The sequence below is a fragment of the Rutidosis leptorrhynchoides genome, unplaced genomic scaffold (assembly GCF_046630445.1).
Source record: "Rutidosis leptorrhynchoides isolate AG116_Rl617_1_P2 unplaced genomic scaffold, CSIRO_AGI_Rlap_v1 contig22, whole genome shotgun sequence".
Lineage (NCBI taxonomy): Eukaryota > Viridiplantae > Streptophyta > Magnoliopsida > Asterales > Asteraceae > Rutidosis > Rutidosis leptorrhynchoides.
The window spans coordinates 98492-125059 of record NW_027266468.1 but is presented as its reverse complement, the minus strand read 5'-3'; the positions used below and the strand labels follow the sequence as shown (position 1 = coordinate 125059).

Genomic DNA, 26568 nt, shown 5'->3' with positions numbered 1-26568 from the left:
ACAGTTAGAATAAGGGATATTTCTTTGCAACTTGCAAGTGATACACACGGTTGAATCATTGTAAAATTGTAGATTCCACCTTCTCTAACTCATTTTTTGTGTTGAATTTATTCTTATAGCTTTTTACATTAATGTTTATGTAATTTTGAAGTTTAGATTTGAACCAACACTCTATAATGTTTCTGTTGTATGCACATGAACAATTCTTCTCTGATGTTTATAAATATGTCCGTTCAAATATAGCTTGTTCATATTATTTATCTACATACAAAATATACATAAAAATATACACTATGTTGAGATCTATGTAAAAAATAATAATTGATCTAATTATAAAAATGGCATGTATTTAGTAATTCGTGTTTGACACTTTTTTTCTCAATCATTGATCGAGATTTTAGCTAGGGTTTGTTTTTTTTTCGTTTCGTTTCGACTCGTCTCGATTCGATTGTGATTGATTGTAATTTTGGATATATGAGTCAGTGGATGGTTGAGGTATGGATAAATATATATTATAATAATATGAAAAATTATAATATAAGTAGGTAGTGAATGATTAATGTATGATTAAATATATGTTAAAACATTATAAAAAATTATATGATGATTAATAATAATAAAATATAATTTATGCATGTAACTATATCAAATATTAATTGATATGAATTAAAGGTATATTTTTGAATAAAAATAAATCAAAATAGATTAAAATGAGTCGAATCGAGTAGATCATGATTTTTTTTTAAGCAAACGCATAATAGAGAAGTTGATGATAAAACTTGAAACTAAATGGAAAAAGAAGAAGAAGCGAAGGAACAAAAAGTCAAAGTTTGACTTTATTTGATCTCTGAAGCACAAATCTATGTCTGTGTCAAGTTGTTGTTCTTGGTGGTATTAAATTTAAAATCGCAAACATATCAAAATTACTATTGTTTCCCAAAGTCGAAGCAGGGATGAGTTGACTCGACAATTCAATCACTCCAAAACCTTAACTCGCTAACTCGTTAAAGCACTCCCCAGTTCACGACCTCATTTCACTCGCTGCCCAAACCTCCACACTTCTTTCCCCCACAAACTTCCTTCAATGTCTTCACCAAACCCGACATCGCACTCGGGTCGCAAAACACGTCACTCATTAAAACTATATCGAACTCGCCCAACTCACCGAGTCGACTCAACTCGTCCGATCCCCAAACGAGTTCCATCGCCTCTACTCGGTCACCTTGTCCGTTTGCTTCCACATTCTTTAACAACCCAGGGACCAGCGCGCCGATATCGGTGAGTACGACTCGGCTTGCACCGAGTTTAGCCGCCGCCAAGCCGGAAAAGCAGGTTCCTGAGCCGAGTTCGAGGACACACTTGCCTTTAAAGTCGATTTGAGTTGACATCCATTGTGAAAGGATGAGTGCCGAGTCCCAAACCCATGACCCGGTAAGTGTACAACCCGTTACTGAGTCGTATACGTCCTCGAGTTCGTGGATTAATAGCTTTTGACCTGCTACTTCAAATTGTAATACTCCCATTCTCTCATTGTGCTAACTTTTCTTTGTTGAAGAAAGTCTTATAATCTTGCTTTAAAGTAATCTTTTTTATTTTTTTAATTTGAAAGTTGGGCCGATCCTTTTTTATAGAATAAGAATATGATTCGATATGTATGACATTGATTTTTTAAATTCAATCGATTGGTTTTCATTAAGTGGTGGCTGACGAATACGATTAAATCTTTATGAATTTATTATGACACGTTATATTGAGTAGTTGACTTTCTAATTTTGATCCGATAAAAACGAATTGGACGGCCAAACGAAAAAAAGTATATCATTTCTATCGTTGAGAATATTTGTCGTTTTTCATATTTTTATGTATAGAAATTATGATGTTTATTTTTTATTTTAAATTATTATAATATTTTTATTTTAATTAATCAATTTTTTTTTAATTCAACTAATAATTGATATTCTTTTCGCACTAATTAAAGAATAAATTTGATAATTTATATTTAAAATTTCATAATAAATCATAAAAAGTTAATTTTTTGGGACAATTTTTTTCTAAAAAACGACAACTATTTGTACGGAGGTAGTATCATTTTTTGAAGTTGAAATAGTATATCATTCATTCATACCTTATTAACACGTCCAAGTCCAAATTGAGTGATGAAAGCCTAGGGAATTTGATTTCGTTCGTTCCATATTCTTTATAGGATATGGTATTAGATTTTTACTCGAAGGCTAAAGTAAAAAATACGTACTTGTTGATGATTAGAAGTAAAAAGATATTGGTGTAGTTATCAAAAAGAAAAAGATATTGGTGTAGAATATTTATCATTACTAATATTTTTTGAAATCAATATTTGGGAACTTAAAGATGCAACTAATCATAACTTGTATATGTTTTAATTTATTATAGACCTGAAATGTCACTATCCCTACACACCAATGAGGCAATGATATTTGTGGAGCAGCAAAAATCAAGATAAAGAAATTTGGAGAATTAAAAGTTAAAGATTTATTTTGTTCTGTTTCACTTTTATTGTTCATATTTAAATTTAAAATATATAATTTTATCATTTTTTTTTAAGATTCATAATTCTTCCATTAAATTATAATAATATATTTTTATTTTTATGAATCTTAAAAATCAAATAATAAAAAATATGTATAAATAAATACGATATTATATTAATATGTTTTTTTTTTAAATATTTAATTTTTATGGATGAATACAGCAATATCTTTCATCTGGTAAATTTCAGAATCGTAAAAAAAGGAGGCAGAAGAGTTGGGGTGACTGACTGACTATTGACAGGTGACTTTCACTCTCATTCAATTCGTACTGTAAATGGCCAATTCACAGTACAGATGAGGGTACATTGGTAATTTGACTTCCATGTCTGTAAGTCTGATGTGTCTCTTACCTTAATTTCATCAAAATTCACTGCAGCTGTACTATACGCCGTCAGCAAAAATGACGGCGTTCTGTTAATGACGGCGTTCGGTTTGACTCTTCAGCAAAAATCACGTGACAAGTTAAAATTCAGTTGTTCACAGCACGAGTGAACCTACAGCTTTTTGCCACGTGTGCCACGTGAATGGTCCCCAGCCAATAGATCAGAAAAGCATCTTGTGCACATGCAATTTGTTGTCAGAGAGAATGAGACCACTTCCCAAAAACAGTTATGATTTGTTTGTACAGAACTCCATCTTGAAAAAATCTAAAAAGGCCCTTGTGATTTTCTTAAAGTTTCAGTTTTGTCCCTATGCATTCGAAAATGACTTGTTCTCGCCCTTGAGGAAAATGCGGAATTGGGCTCATGGGCCTATCTTTAGTGGGCTAAGATAAACGACTTTATGCAGCATTTCTCTATTTTGTTTTTATTATTTTTCAATGGGCAAAAATAACCGTTTGATCCATGTTTCAAACGTTGTTGAACTATTTCGTTTCTCCAAACATAAATCGAACCAAATGGTCTCTGAAACGTTAATTTTTGAACTAGTTAGTCCCTCGACCCTAACGAACGTTAATTTTTGCCGATTTGGCACTTACAGCCAATCATAAAGTGACACGTGTCACTTACGTGTAAAAAATGCCACCTAGACTTTTTACACGTAAGTGACACGTGTCACTCTATGATTGGATGTAAGTGCCAAATCGGCACTTTATATTTGGAAGGACGAAACAGTTCAGAAACGTTTGAAACATGGACCAAATGGTTCAGAAACGTTTAAATCAGGGACCAAACGGTTCAGAAACGTTTAAACCAAGGATCAAACGGTTCAAAACCGTTTAAACCAGTGACCAAACAGTTACTTTTGCCCTTTAAATAATTATGTATATTGTACTTTATATTTATTGTTAAAATAATAATATTAATGATATTATATTGATATTAATATAATAACATATCAGATCGGATCTTTCGGATGATAAATTTCTATATCCGTATCCGATCCGATCTGCGGACTTTTCGATCCGATCCGTAACGGATCAGATTGAATCTAAATTGTCAATCCTAAACATGATTAATGAATTCACTACCTCACGAATTCATGAAGCTCAGACACTAAAATAATTTGCTGTCAATAAATAAAATAATTGATTCAATATTTCTATATTTATAATTAATGGATACTCGTTTGATAATTAATCATTCATTAATATCGATTCTTAGTCTCATTTCACATCACTTTAATTTAAAGTAGTGTAGTATCTTTTTTTTAGTTTTTGTCGAGAAGCATATCTATGAGTAGAGGTGGCGAAGATCGATTTTGATCTTAAACACGACCAGTCTCGTTAAACTTGGATACGGATATAGAAATTTATCATCCGAAAGATCCGATCCGATATGTTATTATATTAATATAAATATAATATCATTAATATTATTATTTTAACAATAAATACAAAGCATAATATACATAACTATTTAAAGGGCAAAAGTAATCGTTTGGTCTCTGGTTTAAACGTTTCTGAACCGTTTGGTCCCTGATTTACACGGTTTTGAACCGTTTGATCCTTGGTTTAAACGTTTCTGAACCGTTTGGTCCCTAATTTAAACGTTTATGAACCGTTTGGTCCCTGTTTCAAACGTTTCTGAACTGTTTTGTCCTTCCAAATATAAAGTGCCAATTTGGCACTTACATCCAATCATAGAGTGACACGTGTCACTTACGTGTAAAAAGTCTAGGTGGCATTTTTTTACACGTAAGTGACACGTGTTACTCTATGATTGGCTGAAAGTGCCAAATCGACAAAAATTAACGTCCGTTAGGGTCGAGGGACTAACTAGTTCAAAAATTAACATTTAAATAACCATTTGATTCAATTTATGTTTGGAAGGACGAAACAGTTCAACAACGTTTGAAACAGGGACCAAATGATTATTTTTGCCTTTTTTAATGTTATCCTTAACGAGGCCAACTAAAAGGAAATTGCATGATCAAGAGTACCAAAATTAATTTTATTCATAAATAAATAATATCTCTAAGTACGTAAGCATCTATCCATTACGTGAATTTATTTATTTTATTTTCTCTTGATCTTGATGTGGTTTTTGAAATTGGCAAGAGCTGTTTTGATCGAAAACAACATTTTCAAATGCCAACCTCCACATATATATATTATAGTATTGCTTAATATTTTGAAATTCAACTTATTTTATATCTTGACCGAATTAATGAACCTAAATGCTGTATATAAAATTGGAAAAATTATTGAATGGAAATTTTCTAGTTTAGGTGTGCGAATCATCTTTTGTCACGGATGTATGGTCAAAATTCTCTCTTTTAATAATTGGACGAAATTTAAAAAAATTATACATATCAATTAATAATATACATATTTATATCAATTAATAATATATATATTTATGTGATGACGTGTTAGAAAATTCTAACCTAAAAATTAAAATTGATTGTGACGCACAAAGCAAAAGACCGTGCATGAATATTATATTCAAGGAGTCCTAGTCTGGTTTTCATAAATTAGTATATCTATAATCTAATCTATGTCTAGTGTGTAAGCAATTTGAGTTTGTTAGAATATTTTCCTCTCGTTTTGTAGTACTCATATATGTTATATATACGTACACGTATGTAGTTTTTACATTTACGTCTTCATCAATCAAAGCTCCTAATTAAACAGTATATAATCTTGGACTGCACGACGTTGGAGGATGTTGATCGTCATGTCTATTTGTAGTTGATCAATATATCGTCCATCGAAATAAAGTTTTAGGGTTTAACAATGAACTCTATTTATGAATGAAGAAGAAATAATTTGATTTTCCAAAACAACGCATTATTTTTCTGCTTTCCAAATTCTCCAAATTAACCTAAAACAGAGTTGTGTAAATGCACTATGTATATAATTTGTCAATAATACCCTCAATTTATGGATATTCTAATCATTGAAAGAATATATTAGTCATTTTGTCGATTTGGAGTGCATGGTGTGCACACTACACAAAATATTGAGTGGGCTATTCAGTTTTACCGGCTAAAAAATGTGTATCGATACTCAATAACAGTAAGATTATGAGGATGATTTTATAATTGAGTGATTCTTAACTACGGAAAGAAAAAATTGACTAGAAAAGTGAGAAAACAATTTTTGGTTTTGACCTATTTTTTCTTGTTCTTTAGCTGCAGCTCTCAATTTTATTAGAATCGATTGTCGAAGAAATTCTTATAATTTTTTTTATTAGAATCCATTACTAATCATCTAATTAAAATATACTGTATGTAATTTCTTTGGGACTATCATAATATTTTTCATTTTTTTAATAATAGGATTTCATTTAGACACTTCAAAAAAAAAAAAAAGGGATTTCATTTAGACATTTTATTTTATTGAAAATTCATGGATTCGAAAGCGTATTTTAGATAAGTACCTTTGTAGTTTTAGGAATTAATAAAAAAAATGTCAGTCACGTAATTAAAGGCACAATAAAAGGGTAAGATATAAGTATAAATAAAAACCTTCAAAAAAATAAAATAGAATAAAAGAATAAGTATAAATAAAAATAAACGACCTGATCCTAACTAAATTTAATTTAAAAATAAAAACACACGCGTAAATCTCTGAGAATCCAGCTCAGCTATATAGCAGCAAATAATAACGTAGCTTTAGCTTGGACTCGTAAAGCCTATCTCTTCCATTCTCTACTTACTCTGTCATCAAAATGAAAAATTCAATCAATAAACTTCCACCAAAATGAATTTTTATTATCAAATTAAAAAACCCAAATCAAAAAGCTAAGAGACAAACAAGGCAGGTGCCATTTTTTCTTTTCTCTCAGGAAAAAAATAAAAAAAAAAGGTGCCTTTTTTATGACCCACTTTTTTCCAGTCTTTAAAGCTCTATTGAGAGAGAAAGAGAGAGAGACGGGACAGCTAAAACACACTCACTAAATCGTAACAGAACAGTTACGAAGCTTCTTCTTCTTCTTCTTCTCCTCTGCTTAGATTCAGTGAGATTCTCTTTCCTGCATTTTCTCTCTCGGTATTTTTTCTGCTTTGAAGAATTTACGACTCTGTTAATTGGGTTTTGAAGTTATTTTGATTTGATTTTGTGGGTCGATGTTTAGAATGCTATTTGTCAAGTAGAAGAATCGCAATCGCAATTCAAATTAATGGATCATTCTTGCCTACTATGTGTTTGCTTGATTGCCGTAGTAGTGGATGAATTTTAAGCTATGGACAGAATGAAAAATGTTACTCTGTGATTGGTTGATTCACTTGTTTCAAAAATACCCTTGTTTTAAAATTCTTCTTTTTGTCATAGGATACGGCAATTGGAGAGCGATATTGGTATTCTACTGAGAAAGTGTCTTCGATTAAAAATTGGAATTTTGTTACATGGATACAACAGAAATATCTGGTGGTCAGTAAGTGGATGAAAAATGCCTCCTGTGCAATTGAAAGGGCTTTTTAGCTCTTTCGTTTTGTTGGGGCATTTGTACTTGATCACAGTATCTCTTGCTCAGGAAGGCATTGTGATTAATGACTTGTTTCCTGGCTCTTTGACTGATTCTCCTACTTTGAAGTATATTGATACATCACCATTGAGTGATTCTATATCATGTGAGGATTTGGAAGGGGAAGGATCATTTAATACTACTTGCTTGCTTAAGTCAACCTTGTCTGTGAATTCAGATCTTTACATATTTGGGACGGGTAATCTTGAAATATATCCCCATGTTTCCATATCCTGTCACATAGAAGGCTGTAGACTTGTATTCAATATGTCAGGAAATGTCTTTGTGGGTCAATTTGCGGCTATCAGTGCCGGTTCGGTTGTTTTATTGGCTGCCAATTTGGAAATGGAAAACAACTCTTTGATAAACACGACAGCTTACGCCGGACCGCCTCCTTCTCAAACTAGTGGTACGCCAGTTGGTTCTGATGGAGCTGGTGGAGGACATGGTGGCCGTGGTGCTTCCTGCCTGAAAAATAACAACACGAATTGGGGCGGCGATGTTTACGCCTGGCAGACTTTATCGAAACCTTGGAGTTATGGGAGTAAAGGTGGAAGCAGATCCACTGAACATAAGTTTGGAGGCAATGGCGGAGGACGTATTCAACTTAAAGTACAAGACATGTTTTACCTGAATGGTTCTTTAATCGCTGAAGGCGGTTATGGAGGACTGGTAGGCGGAGGTGGCTCCGGTGGCAGCATCTATGTGCATGCTATAAAGTTGTGAGTGCACCCTTTTCAGATTATTCCTCAATTCTGAGGCATTGCTAACTTAGTGAATGAAAAGGATCAATACATTTAAAAAAATGTCAGTACCGAACTGGATTAGTTTTGAAAATAATTATTTTTCCCTGTTTCCTTGCTTAGGAAGGGATATGGTACGATCAGTGCAGCCGGCGGGACGGGATGGGGAGGAGGTGGAGGCGGGAGAATATCTCTAGATTGTTATAGCATACAAGAGGATGTAAAAGTAACTGTGCATGGTATGTATAGATCATTCAATTGAGAAGTTGCACTGGAAGTCTAAATTTTTGAATGTTTCACAGTTAACTCTAAGGCACATCAACCAACAATCTATTCCATATTTTTGGGAAACACTTGGATAATGGCACTTTTTATCGCATACATGTTCTACTTGGATTATTTTGAAGCAAGCTTGTTCATGCTTTATAGCTGGGAAGAAGAGAATTAATTATATTTCATAGAATTGCGAATACATTTGGAGAAAAATTAGTTTTTATCTCTGGAAGAGAGACATTTACGTGGTTATAATTTGGCTATGCTATATCATCCTTTTGTGACAGGTGGTTTTAGCATCGGCTGCCCGAGGAATGCTGGTGCAGCCGGTACATATTTCAATGCTGATTTGCTGAGTTTAAGAGTTGGGAATGACAATGTGACAACAGAAACAGAAACTCCATTGCTTGACTTTCCTACTAGCCCGCTGTGGTCAAATCTTATTGTAGAGAACAATGCAAAAGTTTTGGTTCCTCTTCTTTGGACCAGAGTTCAGGTTCTATAACTAGACTCCTCCGCCATTTAATGTTGATAACCTGGTGTTCTTGTATGTCATACTTTACAATGTTGCAAAAAAATCACAAAATGGTACTATTTTTTGTGCTAGTCCCCCTTTTTCCATTTTACATTCTAGTTTTCCATTCCGAACCATAGATGCATTTCAACTAATATTCATTTATTCATTTAAGAGTGGAACTATTGACATTGTTGAATGTGTTTTAGACTTGCTCATGCAATTATATTGAAAATGTGCTAGCATTTTCCCTTAGAAGACATATGCTAGTAAAGTTCCAATAGTATGAGAACCGGAGCAAGATTTAATTCGTATTGGGTGTTTGAAACTTCAAAGGATGATAATATTGAAAATGCTCATTGAATGATCAAGTTTCAGCAAGAGCTATCCATATTAGGGTTTTCCTTTTGTTTTGAAATTCCTTAGGTCCTTAAAGACACTAGCTTTTCCTTCTGGTCAGAAGTTCAGCGAGCCCCAAGAAAATTTGATTGTGTTTCTTATATGTGAACCATTATTTATTAGCTGATGGCTGCTTGCTCCTTTTTTTTTTTTTTTTGGCTTCTGGTCAAATCTGTTTAATTTTGGTTTGATATGGGTTCTAAAGCTCCCACTGAATTGACTATTTGAATTTGATATTAAAGGTAAGAGGTCAAATTAGTCTTTATCGTGGGGGTAGCATTGTGTTTGGATTGTCTGCATATCCAGTATCAGAATTTGAGCTTGTTGCAGAAGAGCTTTTGATGAGTGATTCTATCATTAAGGTAACTCTTCTATTCTGCTAGTTTTCTTGCATAAAAAGCTACATGAAGAATGAAACTTGAAAAATTGTTTGTAAAATTACAAAATCGAGTCTGTTCAGTCTGTTTATAAAATCGACTCCTCTCTCTCTCTCTCCAATGTATGTATATGTATGTATGTCACATTTTGGTATACTTGAAGCTTTCATGCTGTGAAACTCACTTTTGATTGAGGGCCTAATGAAGTGTATTTGTAAAAATAATTCATGAAGGTTTTTGGTGCATTTAGAGTTGCTGTCAAAATATTACTGATGTGGAACTCTGAAGTTGTAATTGATGGTGGTGGAAATACACTTGTTACTACTTCAGTTCTTGAAGTCAGAAACCTGGTTGTACTAAGGGTATGAAAAAAAATTAAACTTTTTTCTTATATTTGATGAGTATGGAATCCATAGTTTGATGATATTATTGTTTTCTGCCGTTGCAGGGAAAATCTGTCATCAGTTCAAATGCTTATCTGGGCATATATGGTCAAGGACTGTTCCAATTGACTGGTTTTGGTGATGCAGTCAAAGCTCAGAGACTTTCCTTGTCTCTGTTTTATAACATAACTGTAAGACTTCAGCATATTTAAATATTTCTTGATACATACTAAGGATTAAGGAATATCTCAGTTCCTTATAGGTACGATTATGTAAGCAACCATATATACTAGGAAAACCTCATAAAGTAAAAAGGGGGATTTAAGGACATCTTTATTTTGCTAAACACTGAAAAGGGCATTTGTCAAAGTTTTGATTAATGTTTCATTTATATCTGACACCGAGTGGCGCTTTAAATATTGTAATCTGAGTAATGACCTTGATTTATCTTTTTCCATGGCCAGCTTGATTTGTATTTCTTACATTTGTTGAAATGACTTTTTCATTATGTTATACATTTGGACTTTAAGTATTATGAAACTCAGCATATCTACATATCAGGTTGGACCAGAGGCTTTGCTTCAAGCTCCCCTGGATGACGATACTAGTAGAAATGTGTGAGTACTTCAATTTTACTAAAGATATGAGTCCGTGATTGTTCTGTATATGTTGTTCACTTGTTTATAATTCTTTATTGAGTATTGACTATTCTTTCTTGTAGGGTTACAAAATCTCTTTGTGAGAGTCATACATGCCCAATAGATTTGATTACTCCTCCAGATGATTGCCATGTTAACTATACATTGACCTTTTCACTTCAAGTGAGAATCTTTTTGAAAATAAGTATTCATAGACAATAATGTATTCGATTTTCGTGACATAATCTGTTTTGAGACATCATTTAGTTCTATGTAAACAATTAAGGTTTATTTTTCTTCTTTTATTGGCATTTGGTAGGTTTGTCGTGTTGAAGATATTCTTGTGGATGGCATGATTAAGGGAAGTATTATTCACATACACAGGGTGAGGACTATCATTGTTAATGCTGACGGCTTAATTACTGCATCAGAATTAGGTAGCAGCTAGCTTTACCATCTATTGTTTCTCTATCATCTTTTTTTTTCCCTTCCGTGTTTGTGTCAGTTACTTTAAATTCAATGAAAAAATGTTTTGAATTGGTTAATAAACAGCGAGAATGTTTTTCTTCAGGCTGCAGTGAAGGTCTTGGAAAGGGACAATATTTTAACGGCGCCGGTAGCGGTGCTGGTCACGGTGGAAGAGGAGGTTCAGGATATTATAATGGGAGGAAGAGTAATGGCGGCCATGAATATGGCGATCCTGATTTTCCTTGTGAGTTGGGAAGTGGCACTGTGGGCCCTAGTGAGTCGTACGGTCACGTGATTGGAGGGGGGATGGTTGGTAATTGTCTATACTATCCCTACACCCTTTAGAATCTTTATACCTCCGTCCGTCCCAAAATACTTGTCAATTTTTACATGTACGTTGTGTAGAAAAATTGACAAGCATTTTACGACGGAGGTAATATTATCAATTTATCATGGATACTGAAAGACTTTGTTTAACAGTGCTCGGCTCTATCATTTGGCCGCTCCTAAGGCTTGATATGCATGGATCTTTGCGAGCTGATGGACAAAGCTATAATGGAGCCTTAATAGATGGGAATGGTTCTCTGGTTGGTGGACTTGGTGGAGCTTCTGGTGGGACAATCCTTCTTTTCCTACAGGAACTTAAGTTGGCTGAAAACTCGTCTTTATCCGTCGTCGGAGGCAACGGTGGCACACTTGGTGGGGGAGGTGGTGGTGGTGGGAGACTTCACTTTCACTGGTCTAAGATAAACAATGGGGATGAATATGCTCCAATTGCAATGGTAAATGGCTCCATTAAGAATAGGTATGTCTGATTTTCTTTTAGTTGGTAACTAGCAATTATTCCTGATATTATGAAAAATACTAGTAGATTATTACAGTAGAAAAAGTTCTACAAAACAACTTTTTTATCAGTGGAGGTGCCGGAGATGACGGTGGCCGTTGGGGAGAGAAGGGGACAATTACTGGGAAAAAATGTCCAAAAGGCCTCTATGGTACTTTCTGTGAGGTATTTTTCTAGTGTTTTTCGTATATAGACCTAATAGAAATTTCCTTGATTTCTTGAGATTTGATTTGGACTCCATTTCTAGGAGTGCCCTGTTGGAACTTATAAAGATGTTGATGGTTCCGATGAAGGTCTTTGCAGTCCTTGCTCTCTTGAACTTCTTCCAAACCGTGCAAATTATGTATATGTACGAGGTAATTAATATGTTATTACTAACTTTTCAGTATTATCCCTTTTTATGTTTTCAAACTTTATCCTCTCATTTTTTATTTAGCATGAGGGTGTTACTGAATACAGGCGGAGCAACTCAACCAAAATGTCCTTATGTATGCATATCTGATAAATACAAGATGCCACATTGCTACACACCTCTTGAAGAACTGATAAATACATTTTGGGGTCCATGGCCTTTTGCACTTCTACTTTCATTGTTTATGGTGCTTCTAGCTCTATTACTAAGCACATTAAGAATCAAATTGCTCGGATCGGGTTCTTCATATGCCGAGAGTTCCATTGGAGAACAAAGCCATCATCATCTTCCATATCTTCTTTCATTATCAGAGGTACATTTTTTGCTAGTTGCTACCAAAAACTTCATCTGAAATTCAAAATTTTAACTCAAATTAATTCTTGCATCATGTTTGTTTTTATCTAGGTTCGTGGAACCAGAGCAGAAGAAACTCAAAGCCATGTTCATAGATTGTACTTCATGGGTCCCAATACATTCCGAGAACCGTGGCATCTTCCTTACTCTCCCCCGAATGCAATAATTGAGATTGTGTAAGTAAATTTGACTTCTACATTGTTAAATTTAGTCTTTTTTCTCACCATTTTGTTTCTTTAATGTGAAATGCTTAAATTTGCAGGTATGAAGATGCTTTTAACAGATTTATAGATGAGATCAACTCTGTTGCTGCTTATGATTGGTGGGAAGGATCAGTTCACAGTATCTTGTCGGTGCTCGCATATCCTTGTGCATGGTCCTGGAAACAATGGCGACGGAGGAAGAAAATTCAGCGGCTTCAAGATTTCGTCAAGTCCGAATATGACCATTCTTGTCTTCGATCTTGTAGATCACGAGCTTTGTACAAAGGAATGAAGGTTCAACATTTCAGTCATTTTATTACATCAGCATTTTCTTCCTCAATTTATTTATTTATTTTTTTTTAACAACAAAGCTCACAGAAAAATGTTTTTATATTGTTTCAGGTAGGATCCACTTCAGATTTGATGGTTGCTTACATTGACTTCTTCCTTGGCGGAGATGAGAAACGAGTAGATATGGTTTCTATTATACAAAAGAGATTTCCTATGAGTATAATATTTGGTGGGGATGGTAGCTATATGTCACCATATAATCTCCATAGCGATGCACTGTTAACTAATCTCCTTGGCCAGGTTTCTACTTTGTTTAAGTTGAAATTTTTTTAACTATCCACTTGATGAACATTCAAAACCCTAAACGCAAATATTTCTCTGTTTTCTCAGCATGTTCCGACCACCGTCTGGAATCGTCTGGTAGCCGGACTAAATGCTCGGTTGAGAATTGTGAGGCAAGGATCTATTCGTTCAGCATTGCTTCCTGTTATTTGTTGGATAAATAGTCATGGAAATCCTCAGCTGGAATTCCACGGCGTTAAAATAGAGTTAGGATGGTTCCAAGCGACAGCTTCTGGTTATTATCAGCTCGGTGTTTTGGTGGTGGCTGGTGACTATTCTTTGAGCAACATACATGAGTCAGATCTTTCAGATGGTAGCAGTTGTGAACTTTTAAGGTAAATTCGAGCGATCATAACTGTATAAAATTCAACGATAATAGTTTAGGAATCCTGTGAAAGTACTGTTTTTCTCATTTTGTAACTTGTTTTTATGCTCTAGAAACAATGCTCCGTATGTTGGAGTGAGCCTCAAGCAAACTCAGCCATACTCTCCATACTCGAGTAATTCGTTATCTCGGAAAAAGATAACTGGCGGAGTTAACGGCGGTCTTATAAGTGAAGTTACATTGAAATCTTTAGATTTTAGGAGGGATTATCTTTTTCCACTCACTTTGTTTTTGCACAATACTAGACCAGTTGGCCGTCAGGTAACTTGTCAATTTTTATATGTTTTTACTATGCTGATGGAGATTATTAGTTTTCTTGGGTAACACTCAACACTGAATTTCTTATGTTTCCAGGACACACTCCAGCTTTTGATTACTTTAATGCTCATAGCAGATGTCTGTGTCACACTTCTAATGTTTATTCAACTCTATTGGATGGCTTTAGCGGCTTTCCTTTCGGTCTTGTTAATTCTTCCATTGTCTCTACTCTCTCCTTTCCCGGCTGGGCTTAACGCCCTTTTCAGTAAAGAACCTAGAAGGGCTTCACTTGCTCGTATATACGCTTTGTGGAATGTTACTTCTCTTTCTAGTATTGTAAGTTTCCTTAAACCAGGACAAAGCGATTCTTTTAAGTAATTAATATCTTATGTCTGGAATTCCTATTATAGGGTGTGGCTTTCATTTGTGGCATTTTCCATTATGGGTTTTCCTCTTTCTACCGACCTGAGAAGAAGACGAGTACTTGGAGTACAAGAAAGTGAGTAATGATGACTTCTTCATTAAGAAACCCAGATTGAAAGTATAATCATCTCGTTTTAACTTTCCCTATCTTTTTGAATTGCATTTCTTTTCTACAGAGAAGACGACGAGTGGTGGCTTTTGCCGACCGTCCTCCTTCTGATCAAGACGATACAAGCTCGTTTCGTCGACTGGCACGTAGCTAATCTGGAGGTTCAGGATTTTTCTCTTTTCTGTCCGGATGCCGATGCTTTCTGGGCCCACGAGTCCCTTTCTTGATGATGACAAGCGGAGGGTACAAAGACATTGTAGCTTATAGCTTCCGAGTTTGGTCAAGAGCGAATATATTACCGTTAGTGCCTCTTTCATGTGTAAATTCCATTGTGTAAAACATTGTACAGGTTTGGCAGTTTTGCAACTCTGCTAGTATAGATGGCGAGAGAAATTCATGTTACGACGAATAGATTTTGTTTTCATTTTCAATTCTTTGAGTGTAGATGCTTGGTAGTTAATCTATCATCTGCAAAGCGAATGAAACTTGAACTTTCTTCCTATCTTTCACACAAAATATTGCATTCTAATTTGTTTGGAAGTAGAATGCACCTCATGTCCGATAGTCAATCTCTCGTTCTAACTGTTGGCGCATGAAGCTATATCTCAAAATGTTGTTGTAGTATAGTAATTAGGTCACTTATCCCATGTCATCATGCGTTTTCACCTTTTCATTTTGTAACTGAAGAAGAATTGGTCCAATTAAATATTACTATAATCGAACCGAACGAACCAAACAGATGAACAATTTAGGCTTATCAGGCTTTGAAATACACGTTTCTTTGACTCACTTTATCATCATGGCCCATTACAACCTTTGTTTCGGGCCTCATTTTTCGGGCTTTTATATCCTCAAAGCCTCATTCAGTTGACAATTCAGACTTCACCGAACTCAATTTATGCCCTACTTTAATATTTAACAGTATGATCCCCAAACTATAAAATTATTTGATCTAACCACAACATATCGAAGTTGGACAGATATATATATTTGATCTAGCTTTATGTATACTCTAAATGAACATTTCATAGAGGTAAAGGATATGAGAGAGGCAGGAAGATTTATATATGGAGCGTTTTTTTTCGAGATATATATCGAATTTTGATTTCTAACGGATGAAGAAGACTTGAAGATTGCAAACGTAAAGGATTCTTAGACCTTTCCGGGAGAGTTTGGTTTCAGTAGACAATGTCAACGAAGGTAAAAAATACGAGCTAAGGAAATATTTACCTTTATTTTATCACAATTGTTTTTTTTAGTACTCACCATACATATGATTTATCAATTATATTCTTAATTTATGAATATTCTCATCATAATTTAAGTGGTATTTTGGTCATTTTGACACTTCATGTGCACACAAATTGGTCTCACTCTCTCTGACAACAACAGACAGCATATGCAAGATGCTTTTCTGGTCTATTGGCTGGGGTCCATTCACGTGGCAAATGTTCACAAATCACCCGTGCGCTTTGCTGAACAGTCAAACTGAACGCCGTCAACGGAATTATTCTGGTACAGTAAATTGACGGCGTACGGAATAGTACAGTTGTTGGGAATTTTGATGAAATTAAGGTAAGACTGACACCATAGACTAACAGACATGGACCTCGTTAATTACTAATATACCCTCATATGGTACTGTGAATTACAAAAATGAGGGAAAAAAAAGCTAATGTCAAACTTTGACATTTTTAGAATTACAATAATACAGTATTTTCCCCATCGGTCTCGTAACGAAACATATGAATATTAAAAAAATAATTAATGATAAGAAAAATTATTTGTCTGTTCATCATTTATTATTCAAAAGTCATAAATATTTATTTAAAATGGAATATTAATTGAAATAAATACAAGAATATTATTAGAAAAATTAACTCAAATATGCATAGATTTCATAAAAAAACATTTGAAGTGGATCAAATTAAATTTCATTACGAGACACTTGAAATAGACCGGAGGGAGTATTACTAACCCCTCCGGTCACTTCAAATGTGTCATAATGAAAGTTGTGAATCTTAAGAAATCAATTAATGATAGGAAAAATTAATTGTCTGTTATTATTCAGAATTCTTAAATATTTATTTAAAATAAAATATTAATTAAAATAAATACAAGAATAATATAAAAAAAAATAACTAAAGTATATATGAATTTCATAAAACGACACTTAAAGTGGACCAAATCAAATTTTATTACGAAATACTTAAATTCACCGAAATGGAGTATTATTTTTATTTTCTTTTCTATTCATCCCATATACACTTTGAGTAGTCATGCTGAAGGTATACCAAAAGCTAATGGACACCATGCACACATAGATTTTAAATTACGAAAATACTCCTCAAATTATTGGAATCTTATCATCTGAAGGGCATGTTCTTTATTTCACGTCCATAACGGGCTGTGTGTACTAATTTTTGTGTACTTTTATTAGGTAAGATTTCTTTTTTTCTTAATAATATTCATGAATTCTTTTTTACAGATTTTTCATTAACTGATAAAATAAAATATAGAAGAAAAAAAGGATTGAAAATGCCCTCTTGGCCTACAATACGAGGATATTGGTAATCTTCTACAAGAACTGCTATTTCTAAGAGAGTTTTTACTAATGCCAAGGTATTTTAATTTTTTTTTTTCATAAAAAATAGATTAGATTCTAAATTAAGAGTTTCAATTACATATGAAATGTAATCAAAATTCAATCATATTGAAATTTTTGAAAAGAAAATTTCATTTTAAAGATTAATTAGCTCATTTTTCATGATAAAAAATTAAAATCCCTTCACATTAGTTAAAACTCTCTTGGAAATAGCAATTCCCTTCTTCTACCATTAAATTTATATTTTCATCTTTTACTTTCTCTAGTTCTATTATGTACAATCGGATTCACAAAAGTTATCAGGTACGTACGTTTTGATATAATTATTCCTACGAGGGTTTATCATTAAAATTCCTCTACTAATCATATTCATAATCTCACTTGTTTTGCGTTCTTGTTAATTCTTTATAATAGTAGTATGAGATTAGATTCAAAATATATTCATAAGATTTGATTGTATTATATTGCAATTTTCTATAGATAAGACTGGATTGTGAACCTGATTTGTGATATGTTTGTCAATTAATTAATTTTTGTATGTGGCAGCTCCCAGTTTATATTTGAAGTGATCGTGTGAAAGATGCCGCTGTCATTTTGGATCATTTGGTTTTGGTGTCAGGGTAGAAGATGCTTTAGAGAATCAAAAGATGATTTACTAAAACAAATTCCCGAGGATGTTTTACTCCATATATTGATCAGACTACCAGTGGAATCTATTGGTCGTTGCATGTGTGTTAGAAAGCACTGGCATTTGCTTCTAAAAAGTCCATCATTCGCTTCCTTGTACGACAATAGCACCGATAGCGGAAGGAATCGGTACTTGTCTCTCTGGAAGAACCAATGTCAGTTGCAATTTCATCATGATAATCAAAACTTAGACAACTACAAGCTGTTCACATTCCCGTTTGACAAGATCTACAACTTCCCGTATGCAAATTGTATGGAGATTTGCAATGGGTTGATATGCTTCGCCAGAGATGAGCCGTATGTAACCCGACCATTAATTTCCTTATGGAACCCAGCCGTTTGAAAGGTACTTGTCCTCCCTTCAGCTAATGCCATGTGGTGCCCCCATTCTATACGCTTTCAGCATCTTGGATTTGCATTCGACTCCCTAACTAACAACTACAAGGTTGTCAAGATTCTTCAATATGCAAAAGGTATACAGTCTCGCCTGGAAATCTTCTCCCTCAATAATAACTCTTGGAAATTTGGTCCATGTCAAACTGATCCCAAATACTCTTTTGATAAAAAAAACCACCATCTACCTTTAATGGGGCACTACACTGGTTAGCTAATCATGATATAGGGGAAACCTGTGTGATTTTTGGATTTGATGTGAACACTGAGCCCTTTCGTTATATTCAAGTTCCGGATATACTGAATGTTGGTAGTATTAGTGGGCAAAGAGTCGAACCACGATTGAAATTGGTGGGTTTGAGCATAATCTTAGTTTAGAATTGTGGACGATGAAAGAATACGGTGACATGAATTCGTGGACCAACATTTGGAAGTTCCAACTATTTGATTGCTCTAGTTTTTTGTATGCTCGCATGGAAGAGGTCATAGAGCGAAACTTTGAGGTATATGGAATAAGTAAGAAGTCGTATGGAGAAATTTGTACATGTAAGAATGCACATTTGATTTATGATCTAAGGGTTGAGGAAGACTTGAAGATTGCCAACATAAAAAGGATAGTTGCTAGTCATATTCTTAGACCTTTCCGAGAGAGTTTGGTTTTACTAGAAAGTGTTGATGCAAAGAATGTCAAGTGTCGATATTGATTCTGTGATAGGAATTTCGGAAACAAAAATCGTAGAGTCACTACATGCATCTTTTCTAGCTAGCTAGTTCAGTAGCATATATTGAGCGAATCAGTCTTTTATTAATAAACGTATGTATTGAATATTACTACATGCATCTTAATTTTATAACTTGAGCCTAGCTACAATAGTATACTCAACCGGATATCATTTTTAGAGGAAAAACGTATTTGTATTTCATAGTGTATTCCGACCTAATATGACAGATTATTGCGACTGTGCTAACAGGTGCACGTTAGCACAGATTGATAAAACAGTACAGTAAAGTAAATAACACAGGAAATTGTTAACGCAGTTCGGTTTCCCTACTCTGCGGGGCCTAGCCCAGAGGTAAACAGCATTCCACTATACTTGAAACAATAGGACAGTACTTGGGTTACAACTCGCTCATCTATAACCTACTTCATATTTTCCTAAGTGTACTCTTTGCTTACCTAAACGGCCTAATCTCAACTATTGAGACTTACAATATTGCCTGCACCAAACGGGTGAGGACTTCACGCAACCCTCTTTCAGATATACGCGTTCGTTGCCTTGTCAATCCGGACAAGGGCTTGCTCGCAACCCTCTTGCAGATATACGAGGACCTAACACTCCACTATGCTGGTAACTCTCTCTAGCTACTAAGTGATCTTCTTAACTCTGATTAAAAAGCGTGAAAGGATACTTCTGCTAGACAAGTCTTCTGCCTTTTATACTGGAGATAAAACCGTGAAGAATAGCTCTTCTTCTTCAAAATGGAAATCACATTCCTAATCGGAATAGGTATACTTCAAAAGACTCTTTTATTAAATCGGAAGTCAATCCCCTTTAGAATATGAACTGTATTGACTACTTTACTGAATAGGAAAATAATTCTCTTTTCTTGAAATCTATTCCCTTTTAGAATAGGAATTGTATCCCATAAAAATCCTCCTTTTAATTTAATTCCCTTTTAGTTCAGGAATTAAATAAGTCTCCTTTATGGATTAGAAAATCCATATTTAAAACAAATCAAATCATATTACAATAAGGATTCTTCAAATTACTAGTTTCCACACGTGACTTGTGCTGTAAGAAAGAATCAAATCCTCTGCATAATGGTTTTGACGAAAATAGCCAACTTACACAAACTGCTGCAGACCTGTGTAAACAGGATCGGGTAACACGATTTCGCTTCACAGGCAGTTTGTTCCAACAATCTCCCCCTTTGGCATTTTTGACAAAACCTTCCGTTATAATCTTCAAATCTTCAATAGGCACAACAAGTCTTCACCTCATTGATAACAAACGGAAACTAGTAAAGTGCAAACAATTGCAGAACTGTGTTCACAGACTCCAGGTAACACAGTATCGATTTGCACAGATCTGACTGCCAGATTTGAACGCCTTAGAATATCTCCCCCTTTTTGTCAATAAATCGCCAAGGGACCTTCAGGAGATAATAAACTAGCATAATGGTCAGATTAATTGTAACTTTTAGCAATCTGAGCTTTCACAACCTGTACTGCTGCCTTTTCTTTCTTCTGTTTAAGAACTGACTGTCCAGTGTGCTCACAGGTACTTCAGCAATAGTTTCTTCAGCATTCTCCACATTAGATGGAGAGATATTTTGTTTTTCCCCCTTAGCTGCAGCATTCTTATTATGGAACTCCCCCTCAGCTTGAGGGTTACCTCAGAAAACAGCAACAACAGGATCCTCTGTGTTAACAGGATCCACAGCAACGATAGGCAAACCAGAGACTTCTCATAACCTCATCAGGCTTACTCCTTGGATTTTAACGCGTCATAGCCCAATCATTGTTCCTTAATCATTAGGAACACACTCCAATCCTTTTTGTTTTCGAAATCTTTTTCCTTTTTTTTTTTTTATAAAAAAAAAAACGGACATAACAATAATTAAAACGGTATATACAAGGAAGGCACTTATCTCACGGTTTACGTCATGGAGCAAAGACCAAGAGCTCCTATAAAGAACTCAAACCGATTGGCATCTAAACTTTTTGTAAAGATATCCGCCAATTGCTTTTCCGTTGAGATGTACTCCAAGGCCACTTTCTTTTCTTCTACAAGTTCTCGGATAAAGTGGTGACGTACCTGGATGTGCTTTGTTTTAGAGTGCTGCACAGGATTCTTCGATATGCTTATAGCACTGGTGTTGTCACAGTATATTGTCAACACACCTTGCTCTAGTCCATATTCTTCCATCATTTGTTTCATCTAGAGCAACTGGGTACAGGAAACTGAATTGCTTCCAAACGATAGATATCCTCCTGATGTAACCAAGGTACCATCTTTGTATAGCATGATCTGGATGCCCAGATAGTAGCTTACTTCGCCGTCCATGCGTATTCCAGATTTACTAGCCAAGCTGTATTGAAAGTTCTTCCGTGCCATCTGTCTGGCAGCATAACTTAGGGCTATGATGAATTCTCTCCCTGTGGATTTGAGAAATAGAGCTTGAGCAGATCCACCCTTTCTATAGCCCTGGTGACATATCGTCAGCCGGTTACACCAAGATGTCTTTAGTCGACTGATTCCATTTAACCCGAGTGAAAAGAGACAAGTTTTGGCTTGTGATAGCAGGCATGGTTTCTTGGACATTCCTGGTATCTGTGCTAACAGGAGATGCCTCCACACTAGGTGCGTTTTCATTCCTGCCAACACCCTCAGTTTCTAAAGCTTCCACACCAGGTGTGTTCTTAATAGATTGAGGTTGATTAAGCACAGGTTCGCCATCCTTTTTAACTGCCATTTCAGCCTGCATATCAATAAACACACCATGTAGTGACTCAGTAACAGTATGTGATTTTTCAAGAAAAAATTTATACGCTTTACTATTTACTGAGTAACAGACAGATACTTCCCTGTTGTTTTTGGAGACTCGTTTCATATTTGGTTCTTTATAGCTCAGTTTCTTAGTATGAATCCCATTACATGCTATTTTAGTGATGGGTCTATTTTCCACGACCTCATTCTTCTGTGGAGTGATAAGTGCTTTTAGACCCGACGTTTGCATTTGCTCCATTAAGGTGGTGTGTGGTACCATCGAATGTTGTACTTTAGCTTGTTTCTCCACTTTCCAAACTCTACTGTCAGGATCACATGTGAGCACAGGACGACCTTTCACAGGTTCTCATTTTGATAGGTTAGCAATATTTCTGATTCTGACAGGTCCAGATTTTTTGTGCCAAATCTTCTGATTCTTTGTGCTTGTCTTTGGGCAATTGATGTCTCCATCCAGTGTATACATATTATCAATCTTTCTTGATCCTGTCATGACAATTTCTCCTTCTCCATTCACCACTTTGCATCCGTGTTTAGTGAAGTTGACCTCACAGTCTTCGTCACACACTTGGGCTATGCTGATTAGATTATTTTTCAACCCTTCTACCAAGAGAACATGCTTGATTTTAGAATCCGATGACACTGGCAGTCTCCCTTCTCTAATAATAGCATTAGATTTTCCATTACCACATACAACCTCTCCTTGTTGTTTGTAAACAATGTCCTTCAGCATTCTTTTCTCACCAGTCATGTGTTTAGAGCAGCCACTGTCAAAATACCATTCATCCGTTTCTCTGGATGAGATTCTGCACATAAGATTTTTTACATTTTTCTTCTCTACCCAGATACGTCGTTGGGAATGATGTGTGATATCTACTTTCTTCTTTGGATGTCTTCTTGGTTTCGAAGCAATGAGGTTTCGAATATCATCCTGTAAGATATAACACTTAGGACGAATGTGTCCGGGTATGTTGTAGTAGTGACAGATAATTCTTCTTCCTCTGTTCTTGTGTCGTGATCTGTTTTCTTTCCCTATTTTAGAGGAACTATGGTCAACTCCAAAAACATTATTCTTGGGAGTCACTCTGTTTAATTTTTTAATTTCACAGTTGGCTTCTTCTAGCTTCTTCTTTGATTCTGACAGTTCAAATTTTAGTTGTTCAATCTCGGATTCATATTTTCCGAGTATCTTGTCAAAATCTTTTCTCTCATCTTTCAACTGTTGGACTTCATCGGAGAGTAGGTGATTGATTCTAAGCGATTTTCCCATTTGTTCGAGTAACTCTTTGAAATCAGAGTGTATGTCTCTGTCCTCATTACTATCTGAACTTTCGTCTGATCTTGAATCTTCTGCTGACGTAACCGTGCGGCTGGATTCTGTGTGCACGGTGTTCTGTGTGGAATTTTTCAGTTGCATGGGCTGTAAGAGCAAGAAAGTCATTCTTACCTTCATCGTTGCTTGATTTAGACTTGTCTACTGATGAACTTGAGCTTTCTTTCTTCTCTATGCAAACGGCCCCTGTACGCATAATTTTACTGCCTATGCTCATTGATGCACGAGCTGTGAATCCACTGTAGGCTGAAAACTCAATCTCACTTTTACTGGACTCAGACTCATTAGCAGATTCTGTGTGCACAGAGTTTTGGGGTGTGCTCACAGTATGAGCAGTAAGAGCTTTGCAGGAAGGATTATCATCTTCACTATCAACACTGGTCTCAAAATTATCTTCGAATGTCTCATCATCACTCCATGTGGAGAATAATGATCTCTTCTCTCTTTCAAGCGTGTTGGCACATTTGGCAGCGATGTGACCAAAACCTTGACATTCATGGCACTGAATTCTTTCTTTCTCTATTCTATTGCTCTTTCCTCTACTAGTTTCACCCTTGGTAAACCTTTGGTTTCCTCCTCCGGATTCCGTTTTCTTTTGGAAACTCCGATTGCTCTTCTGGTTAGGCGAAGGGTAATCATTGATTTTGGTTCTGTTGATCCTCCTGTACAACTTTCCCATATTCTTTGTTAAGAGTTCTACCTGCTCGCGGAGTTCTTGATCGCCTGTGCTAACAGGTGAAGCTTCCACATCAGTTTTGAAGGCAACAAATTTGGATTTTGTCTTGTCCCGGTTCCGCATGGCTAAGGTTAGTTCATGAGTTCCGAGTTTCCCCATGAGATCATCGAGACGTAAGTTCTCGAACTCAGTGGATTCACTGATTGCATCCATCTTTGAGCTAAACTTTTCGGGTAGAGAAATCAGCACCTTTCTCACAAGTTTAGATTTCGGAATTACCTCGTCAAGAGCAGCAGATTCATTAGCAATATATCGAAGGTTCTTTTCAAAATCAGCAACTGTTTCATCATATTTCATGGTAAGAGATTCAAACCTGGTAGAGAGTAGATGTAGCTTGGAATTTCGGACTGATTTTGTTCCTTCATACGTAAGCTGCAGTGCATCCCATGATTCTTTGGTAGTTTCAAGATTTTGAATGATCTTGAACACACTGGGTCGTACGACACATTGAATGATGCCGACGGCTTTGCTGTTTGCGGTGCAGAGTGCACGTTCGGCTGCAGTCCATTGATCCTCGCTTTTGATGTCTTCAACTTCATTCACAGTGATGGTAGGGGGTGTCCATTTTATCTGTGTAGCACGCCAAATAAGTTCATCTTGGCCTTTCAGGTACCACTTCATTCTACTCTTCCAATAATCATAATTGGATTCCGTCAGTAAGGGAGGACGAATTGTTGAACCGCCCTCTTCAATTCTGTCATCCATGGTCAGAATACGGAAGATCTTTTCTCAAGAATTTTCTTGAGCCCTCTCTGATACCACTTGATAGTGTATTCCGATCTAATATGACAGATTTTTTGCGACTGTGCTAACAGGTGCACGTTAGCATAGATTGATAAAACAGTACAGTAAAGTAAATAACACAGGAAATTGTTAACGCAGTTCGGTTTCCCTACTCTGCGGGGCCTAGCCCAGAGGTAAACAGCATTCCACTATACTTGAAACAATAGGACAGTACTTGGGTTACAACTCGCTCATCTATAACCTACTTCCTATTTTCCTAAGTGTACTCTTTGCTTACCTAAACGGCCTAATCTCAACTATTAGGACTTACAATATTGCCTGCACCAAACGGGTGAGGACTTCACGCAACCCTCTTTCAGATATACGCGTTCGTTGCCTTGTCAATCCGGACAAGGGCTTGCTCGCAACTCTCTTGCAGATATACGAGGACCTAACACTCTACTATGCTGGTAACTCTCTCTAGCTACTAAGTGATCTTCTTAACTCTGATTAAGAAGCGTGAAAGGATACTTCTGCTAGACAAGTCTTCTGCCTTTTATACTGGAGATAAAACCGTGAAGAATAGCTCTTCTTCTTCAAAATGGAAATCACATTCCTAATCGGAATAGGTATACTTCAAAAGACTCCTTTATTAAATCGGAAGTCAATCCCCTTTAGAATATGAACTGTATTGACTCCTTTACTGAATAGGAAAATAATTCTCTTTTCCTGAAATCTATTCCCTTTTAGAATAGGAATTATATCCCATAAGAATCCTCCTTTTAATTTAATTCCTTTTTAGTTTAGGAATTAAATAAGTCTCCTTTATGGATTAGGAAATCCATATTTAAAACAAATCAAATCATATTACAATAAGGATTCTTCAAATTACTAGTTTCCACACGTGACTTGTGCTGTAAGAAAGAATCGAATCCTCTGCATAATGGTTTTGACGAAAATAGTCAACTTACACAAATTGCTGCAGACTTGTGTAAACAGGATCGGGTAACACGGTTTCGCTTCACAGGCCGTTTGTTCCAACAGTATTAAACAAAATGGGTGATGAAGATCTTTAATTACTGTGAATGGAGTCATTGAGATGACAATTGACAATATTATACTGCTATAAAATATTTGTTAGCGTCGTAAATCTTAAATTAATTTTCAGTCATGAAAATTAACTGAGAACGGAAATCAAGCTCCCCTAGATGATGACACTGGTAGAAATGTGTAGGTACTTAAGATTTATTAAAGATAAGACTTCATGATTGCTCTCTACATTTATATTTATTGACTATTCTTTTCTTGAAGAGTTGCAAAGAAGACTAATTGTAGTTTGCGATACAAAAGACGGAATTTTGAAGATATAAAATTGTAACAAGCCAAAATCATGTATGGGCCAGAGTATCTTGGAATAAGGTGGCTGCGATTGTTAAAGTCAGCTATCCTCGAACCGCCGGATGAAATTTGGGGGTGATTAACCAAAACCGTACCTGAGAGGGAGAGCGTTTTCCTACAACCACCAACTGATTGAGGCAAGCCTCATTACAGAGAAGAGAGTCATTGGTAGTCAAATACAGAGGAGATATGCCTAACACAAAGAAAAAATAAAGCAAGAAATAAAAAAATATGGGTCCTCATTCTTCCTTCTTCCTGACTCCCAACACATAAAATAGCGTCTCAGACTAG

The 26568-nt window shown here is 35.5% G+C and overlaps 2 protein-coding genes and 1 pseudogene across 2 annotated transcripts; 1 reads left to right on the top strand and 2 right to left on the bottom strand.

Annotated features, from left to right (window-relative positions):
* Positions 1–871: 871 nt before the first annotated feature.
* LOC139882024 (uncharacterized) lies at positions 872–1523 on the bottom strand (annotated as a pseudogene).
* A 5879-nt stretch (positions 1524–7402) lies between these two features.
* LOC139882023 (uncharacterized) lies at positions 7403–15120 on the top strand. The gene is made up of 22 exons (XM_071866405.1): positions 7403–8199; positions 8344–8459; positions 8781–8989; positions 9649–9768; positions 10017–10145; positions 10232–10357; positions 10728–10783; positions 10888–10987; positions 11124–11241; positions 11376–11585; positions 11753–12077; positions 12188–12281; positions 12364–12472; positions 12576–12841; positions 12934–13058; positions 13145–13379; positions 13488–13676; positions 13767–14053; positions 14157–14364; positions 14458–14697; positions 14772–14860; positions 14961–15120. The coding sequence occupies exons 1-22, from the start codon at positions 7403–7405 to the stop codon at positions 15118–15120; spliced, it is 4308 nt and encodes a 1435-aa protein (XP_071722506.1).
* A 6400-nt stretch (positions 15121–21520) lies between these two features.
* On the bottom strand, positions 21521–24861 carry LOC139882022 (uncharacterized). Its single transcript, XM_071866404.1, has 4 exons — positions 23535–24861; positions 22473–23464; positions 21849–22061; positions 21521–21787 (listed from the first exon to the last, which is right to left on the bottom strand). The coding sequence occupies exons 1-4, from the start codon at positions 24859–24861 to the stop codon at positions 21521–21523; spliced, it is 2799 nt and encodes a 932-aa protein (XP_071722505.1).
* Between the last annotated feature and the right edge of the window lie 1707 nt (positions 24862–26568).

Excerpts from the sequence above, each read along its gene's own strand:
- LOC139882023 (XM_071866405.1), top strand. The coding sequence starts at position 7,403 with ATGCCTCCTGTGCAATTGAAAGGGCTTTTTAGCTCTTTCGTTTTGTTG. Across the intron at positions 14,054-14,156 it reads AGCAGTTGTGAACTTTTAAG|AAACAATGCTCCGTATGTTG; the intron begins GTAAATTCGAGC and ends TTTATGCTCTAG. Across the intron at positions 14,698-14,771 it reads TTACTTCTCTTTCTAGTATT|GGTGTGGCTTTCATTTGTGG; the intron begins GTAAGTTTCCTT and ends TTCCTATTATAG.
- LOC139882022 (XM_071866404.1), bottom strand. The coding sequence starts at position 24,861 with ATGGATGACAGAATTGAAGAGGGCGGTTCAACAATTCGTCCTCCCTTA. Across the intron at positions 23,465-23,534 it reads TAAATCAAGCAACGATGAAG|AATCCAGCCGCACGGTTACG; the intron begins GTAAGAATGACT and ends CCGTGCACACAG. Across the intron at positions 22,062-22,472 it reads GGCACAAAAAATCTGGACCT|GCTGAAATGGCAGTTAAAAA; the intron begins GTCAGAATCAGA and ends ATTGATATGCAG.